Here is a 7,386-nt window from a genome sequence, read left to right as displayed (position 1 = left end):
AGGCCTGTACAGGATCTCAGGCTGGTCAACCAGGCTACTGTGACTTTACACCCCACTGTTCCAAACCCCTATACCTTACTTAGCCTCCTCCCGCCGAGGACTAAAGTTTATACTCGCCTAGATCTCAAAGATGCCTTCTTCTGCGTACGCCTCGCCCCAGCGTCACAACCTATCTTTGCCTTTGAGTGGGAAGAGCCGGTCAGGGGCACCAAGCAACAGCTCATCTGGACTCCCCCACAAGGGTTTAAGAACTCCCCAGCCACTGGGGAAGCCTTGGCTTCTGACCTGAACTCATTCCATCTGGAAGAGTATGGATGTGGCTCCTACAATATGGGGATGACCTGCTGCTGGCCGCCGAGACCAAGGAAAAATGCTGGGAAGGGACAGAAGCACTGCTCCAGCTGCTGATGGAAGCAGGTTACCGGGGGTCGAAGAAGAAGGCACAGATCTGCAAGGAGGAGGTAAGGTATCTGGGGTTTCTTTTAAAGAAGGACACAGGGGTCCAGACCCTAGTTGGGTCCTGTATACTGATGGCACCAGCCTGATAAAACAAGGACAACGGCTGTCAGATTGGCCAAAGCGGAAGGGCCATCAAGACTGAAAAGGGATGGTGGGAATTGCCATGTGGCAAATTATTGGTACTGGAGGAGTTGGCACACAATCTGGTAAGCCAAACACACCAAATGACCACCTAGGCCATGCTGCCTGCCCACAGCTTAATGCTGCCTCTCAGGTATTCAGACAAAAACCTCCAGGTATTCAGCTGAAAGGCACGCTGCCCTTTGAACACCTGGGAGTGGACTTCACTGAAATGAAACCTCACCGACGCTACTGTTACCTGCGGATCATGGTATGTACGTTCTCGGGATGGGTAGAAGCTTTTCCTACCTGGACTGAAAGAGCATCAGAAGTAGCCCAGTGCCTGCTTAGGGAAATAGTTCCCAGATTTGGACTTCCTACCAGCATTGGTTCAGACAATGACCTGGCTTTTGTAGCTGATTTAATACAAGTAAGCAAACTTTAAACATCAAATGGAAACTGCACACTGCATATAGGCCCAGAGTTCTAAGATGGTGGAATGAACCAACCAGACATTAAAGAAACTCTCCAACTGGAACATAGAGACTGACTGCTCCTGGGTGGACTTGCTTCCGATGGCTCTGCTCAGACTCAGGATGACCCCACAGTCCCAAGGCTATTCTTCATACGAAATTGTGAATGGGAGGCCCCCTCCCATAATAAAGCAGGTGTCAACAAATTTGCCTCAGGTAAGGGGGGATAGGATTTCACAGCAGATGGAACTGGGTAAGGTAATAAATCAGGTAACTAAGTTTGTATAAGAAAGGGTGCCGTTCCCCCTTGGGGAACAGATTCATGAGTTTACGCTTGGTGACCAAGTATGAGTCAAAGATTGGAAACATGATTTACTAGCCCTTGGGTGAAAGGGCCCTTTTGTTATTCTAACTACCCTTACTGCAGTTAAAGTTGCAGGTATTGTCCCTTGGATCAATCATACGAGGGTGAAGAGAACATGCCACGCAGATCCAAAAAACACTGAGTGGACTGCACAGAGGGACCCCGCTGACCCTCGAGAGACTAAGACCATCCTTAAGAAGAAGGAAAAGAAGATCCTGGACGAGCCCCTTCAGGATGAAGCCGCACAATCAACTCCTGCTGCTTGGCCTCATCAACGTAATTTTGAATTTAACTTCCCTTTCAACTCAGGACCATGTTTTCATCTCATGGGCACCTTCCTACGCAGACTTCCACAACACTTCCAACTGCTGGGCAGGTAGGGCTATGCCTCTGTCAGTGATGGATGGATTTCCTTGGTGGGTGTCACCACTCTGCCAAGGAGATTTTAAACCACTCTGCTCTTTTCTGGGATGACAAAAAGAGACTTTGCTCTCTCTTGTCAATCATAACCTCTCCTTGCTCTCTTGGTGTAAGACCTGCAGTTAATAGACTCGGGTCATGGGGTTACATTTGATATAAATGCCAGTGTAACAAAAGCCTAACCTACTTGTTGTAAATCTACCCCGGTAGCCCTGGTAAATCTACCTTATTTACATGCTAGGTGGACAAGATCCGTGTTTCGATGATATGAGTATATTGCTGCCTTATTCGTATCCTCTATAGGGACAACAGATATCATGATTAAAGTAGAGGCCTTGACTAATTTCACAAAACAGGCCCTCCTAGATAGAGCAAAAGGCATCCAAGCCTTAAATGAAGAGCAAATCCAAATGAGAAAAGCGGTAATTCATAATAGAATGGCTTTGAACATACTCACAGCTGCTCAAGGAGGGAGCTGTGCTATAATTAAGGTTGGATGTTGTGTATACATTCCTGACTTATCTGGCGATGTATCGACTGCTGTAGATGACATGAAAACCAGGTAAAAGCAACGTCAAATGAAAACATTCCTTTCTGGACTTTGGTCCTATCTTGGGTGAAGGGAGATTGGTGAAAAGCTATATTTACCACTGTTACAGTTGCCTTGATAGTTCTGCTTTGTGGACCCTGAATTTTACAATGTATTATGAACTTTGTAACCTGAAAGTTGATGTCATTCTCCAAAATTGGCGGTCGGAGAGCCAGGGTGCAATATATCCCTATGAATGATGCTCATAATATGAGTTAAGAGCATCAAGAGGGGGAATGAAGAAGGAATTCATAAGGCCTGGACTCCACTTAGGCCTGTTCATGCTGATCATGCTGATCATGCTCTAAGACCCCCTCCAGACAGGGGAACCTTGAAGATCGTATCTAGGTTACTCATCACCTAAGAGAAAACATACCCTAATCACCCCTTCCTCTAGACAGGCCATAAATTCTTCTGTATCAATTGGAGTGTAACCTTGGTTTATTGATTATTGGCTAATTGTTTGATTCTTTGAGCACATGAGCGCATAGCACGTGAATGATGGGGTTATTGGGATTGTATTTTCCTTGGTTTATGTAAGTCTCAAGGAATTTGGAGTGGTGGGTTCAGACACGTACACCTGGGGTATAAAAGGTTTTCACAAATGCTGGTCAGGGTCCTTGGCTAAGAGGAGACTCTGCCTTGGGCCCGCCGGTGTAATAAACTGCACTCCACTATCTGCATTGTCCTTCTGAGTGAGTTTGTTTCCCGGAACGCATGGCTACAACAGTATAAACCGTGATATAAGCCAAGAAACTCATTTTATTATTTTAACTAGGTCACATTGGCTTCTCTGCTGCTCATGATAAGTGAAAGTGTTAGTCTGTCCCTGGAATTTTCCAGGCAAGAATACTGGAGTGGGTTGCCATTTCCTTCTCCCCGGGATCTTCCTGTCCCAGGGATCAAACCTAGTCTCCTGCATTGCAGGCTGAGTCTTTACCATCTGAGCCACCAGGGAAGCTCGTTGCTCAGGATAAAATAGTTGCAAATGATGTAAGTCCCTTGTTAAGGGACTTATCTACCTGTAGCATCTGTGGAATAAAGAGGGTGCTTGTTTTTCTCAGAGGTCTCAAAGATCTCTGTATCTCCTTATCGTGTACAACAATGAGCTTAAACTTCTTAGTTCAGCATTTGAGATAGTCCATCAGTGGAACAGAGCCAACTTTTTGGTTCCAGTCAAATTGGTTTTATGACAGTTCCCACTGTATTTCTTTTCTCTGCTTGTGCTTAGTTGCTCAGTCATGTCTGACTCTCTGTGACCCCATGGACTGTTGCCTACCAGGCTCCTCGGTCCGTGAGAATTTTCTAGGCAAGAATATACTGGAGTGGGTTGCCATGGTCTCTTCCAGGGGATCTTCCCAATTCAGGGATCAAATGCAGGTCTCCCACATTGTAGGCAGATTCTTTAGCATCTGAGCCACAAGGGAAACCCTTGGAGGGTTATCCCTCCTTAAAAGTCACTGCCCTTGCATTTTTATATCTTCCCCGATCTTCCCAAACCATACTTGTCTCTCTCGATCTGTGTTTCCCATCACATTCTTCCAATCACTACTTAAACTGCCTTGTTTTCTTCACCCTTTGTGTAGGCTCTCTTTTGTTAACCATTTTAATGTGTGTTTAGCTTATCTTCTTGAGAGCAGATAGTATAGCTTTTCTGATAAATGTCTATTTCCTAGTACCTAGAACCATGTCCTACACATATTAGGTACTAGTTACTAGTTACATGCTGGATAGTTAGTAATAGTCATATTTTTTAATCAGCATCAACCCAAATGATTATGTCTGGGTAAGATTAAGGACTCAAATACTACTTAGAGGTTCATCTAGTCAAGGCTATGATTTTTCCACTGGTCATGTATGGGTGTGAGAGTTGGACTATAAAGAAAGCTGAGCACCAAAGAGTTGATGCTTTTGAACTATGGTTTTGGAGAAGACTCTTGAGTGTCCCTTGGACTGCAAGGAGATCCAACCAGTCCATCCTAAAGGAGATCAGTCCTGGGTGTTCACTGGAAGGACTGATGTTGAAGCTGAAACTCCAATGCTTTGGCCACCTGATGCGAAGAGCTGACTCATTTGAAAAGACCCTGATGCTGGGAAAGATTGGGGGCAGGAGGAGAAGGGGACAACAGAGAATGAGATGGTTGGATGGTATCACTGACTCGATGGACATGGGTTTGGGTGAACTCCGGGAGTTGGTGATGGACAGGGAGGCCTGGCGTGCTGTGGTTCATGGGGTCTCAAAGAGTCAGAGACGACTGAGTGACTGAACTGAACTGAACTGAACTGAACTGAACTTCATTTTAAGAAAACCATTTAGATGAAACAAACATGATTGGTGGACTATAACCTAACTCTCAACTCTTCAAATCACAGGGCTCGGGGAAACAAATGAGGTAAACTGATTTGACTAATATATCTTTGTTATGAAAACCTACTGGAGTTTGCTCAATTAGAAGCAGGTATCAAATGGCCATATAATATAGTCCTATAACTCAAGAGCTGCCTGTGGTTAAATATATCTGCCAAGAAGGTGTGCAATTTGGTGGTCCCAATTCCCAGTTCTATGTAAAACCTCTGTGTGGTGACCAGCCATTCAAGAGGCCCCAGACCCAAAAGCCTGCAGAACGGCTGTGTGACGCTGTTCATTTCATCATTTCCTGCATTGCTCCCCACTGACGCTCCCTTTGGCTTCCTGGAGTCTGTTTATAAAGAGAAGTAAAGGCCCATATTCTGTTTGGCCTCCATGCAGGTTTTATTGTATGTCTTTAAAGCTTTATGACATTCTGGGGTATATTTCCCTGGCATTCCAGCATGACCCATAGTACAGTGGAAACAGGCTGTCCTTAGCATTTCATGGCCTGACCGTTTAATGACATCATTCTCAGAGGTGAAGGAAAAGCTATAAGGAAAATCCAATTTGGCCTGCTGTAGCCACAGTTGCCTTAATTAGCCTCCATTTTTAATGCAATAAAAGGAATAAGCCTAAAGATGGCCGGCTAGGAAAATTATGAGGTTTCAGGTGTGCTTGGTTACTGTAATTTCTCTGCTGGTAGAAAACATTGTTAGGCCTGAGATTTGCTCTATATCTTGAGAATACAGACTAAAAGGAGAAAGAAAGGTACGTATATAAATTTTTAAAAAGATATTAGCTATGCTATCTGCTACCATCACCATCTTGGCATTTTATTTTTCCGAGAAAGCTTAAGCACTTTCTCTCTGTATTGGTTCCTCCTTACTGCTGTGAGCCTTATAATTCTGTGCAATATAAATATGTAATATTGAGCTGGATTGGATCCCCCTTTCACTATAAAGCTGCATGTTCTCTGTTGGCATCCCTTTGGAGTAATCTTTAAGCAAAAAAGCATTTGGAACATGAGACAGAATAAGGCACATTTTCTTCTAAGTGTGGGCTTTCTCTTCTCTTGAGTAAACAGATACATCAAAACAGCCAAGTCTCCATTTGGTGTATCTGAATAGGCATTTGATATTTGCACTGAGAAATATTGAATTCTTAGAACATGAAGAGATGATTCAAGAATTTTCTCACAAGCCAGACTTTAATCAATTATTTGCACATTCGTGAGCAGATATATTTCTTTAGTACACTCTAAGTCTGAGGAAAAAGAGCATCATCAATCAACTTTACCTTTTCTATGGACATGTCATATGATACACAAAAATCTTAGATGATGCAGTATTTAAAAAAAAGCAAATTAAAAGGCCCTCAGGGTGACTAACTATCCGAACCTGTGATATCTGTGAAATTAGCACAGTCACAGTCTTGCTAGAATCTCTAATATGTTGTGATTGAGAATTTGAATCATACCGCATAAGTCAGAATGTTACTTGCTAGTTAGTGAGTCCATCCAGTCACCAGCATCTACTCCCAAAGCAAATTTATTGCCCTCTTCCTCAGATAGGATATGTGGTAACTCTGATGACTTGTTGAAAGTGTTTTTTCGAGAAAAATGTCAACTTCTGTCCTCTCCCACCTCCTGGCTCCCATAAAGACAGTGAATGCTGCCAATGGAAATGAAGAGAAAGTGAGAGGTTTAACAAAGGGATCAATCCCTCTTGAATGTCGAGGTCACTGACTGTGTGGCCTTGGGCAAGGCACTTTGATCTCTCTGAGCCTTGTTCTTCCCTTCTTTTCCTTATTCCTCCATCCCCTCATTTATTCAGCATTTATTTATTTACTGTGTGTCAGGCACTGTAGGCAGCGGGGACATATGGTGAAATAAACAAAGTCACTGCCCTCACAGAGCTTATAGTTTGATGGGGGTTGTGGGAGGGCAACAGAAGGCAGCCAAGAAGCTGTAACACCTGACTGTTTATGGTCAGTTCACTGGGACAAATGGAACAATTTTATTCTGATTCTGCGGATAAGACTTTAATTATTTTTAAATGGAGACTCTCTCTTTTAATTAATCTTTATAACATCTTCTGAAGGGCTTCTTCTGCAGCTTTGCTTGGGACGGTGTTCAGCACGAACTGGAGGGAACAGAGGCAGAGAGGCAGGGCCTCCTGTACTTACTAACTCAATTACTTGCAAGAGTCGCTTAATTTCTTCAATAGTTCAATGTGGTAATAATGCCCTCCCCAGCCACCTGCTGTGTTAATCTAAGAACCAAACTGGGGTTCTTAGTACTCTTTCCTGGAAAATCCCATGGATGGAGGAGCCTGGTAGGCTGCAGTCCATGTGGTCGTGAAGAGTTGGACACGACTGAGTGACTTCACTTTCACTTTTTCCTTTCATGCATTGGAGAAGGAAATGGCAACCCACTCCAATGTTCTTGCCTGGAGAATCCTAGAGACGGTGCAGCCTGGTGGGCTGCTGTCTATGGGGGCGCACAGAGTCAGACACAGCTGAAGCGACTTAGCAGCATCAGCAGCAGCTGGACACAGCACTAGGAAATACAGAGGCTAATCCTGGGATGCTGAGTAAGGTGCAATGATGTCAC

General features: G+C 44.1%; 1 protein-coding gene across 1 annotated transcript; it reads left to right on the top strand.

Annotated features, from left to right (window-relative positions):
• The first annotated feature begins 314 nt into the window (after positions 1-314).
• LOC138080782 (syncytin-A) lies at positions 315-2,644 on the top strand. The gene is given in 5 exon segments (XM_068973636.1): positions 315-461; positions 734-854; positions 1,480-1,692; positions 2,047-2,388; positions 2,391-2,644. Coding segments are annotated over 5 exon segments (1,077 nt in total).
• The last annotated feature ends 4,742 nt before the right edge of the window (positions 2,645-7,386 follow it).

The sequence above is a fragment of the Capricornis sumatraensis genome, chromosome 6 (genome assembly GCF_032405125.1).
Source record: "Capricornis sumatraensis isolate serow.1 chromosome 6, serow.2, whole genome shotgun sequence".
Classification (NCBI taxonomy): Eukaryota; Metazoa; Chordata; class Mammalia; order Artiodactyla; family Bovidae; genus Capricornis; species Capricornis sumatraensis.
Note: the sequence above shows the minus strand (reverse complement) of the source record. Positions and strands in the feature narration are given on the sequence as shown.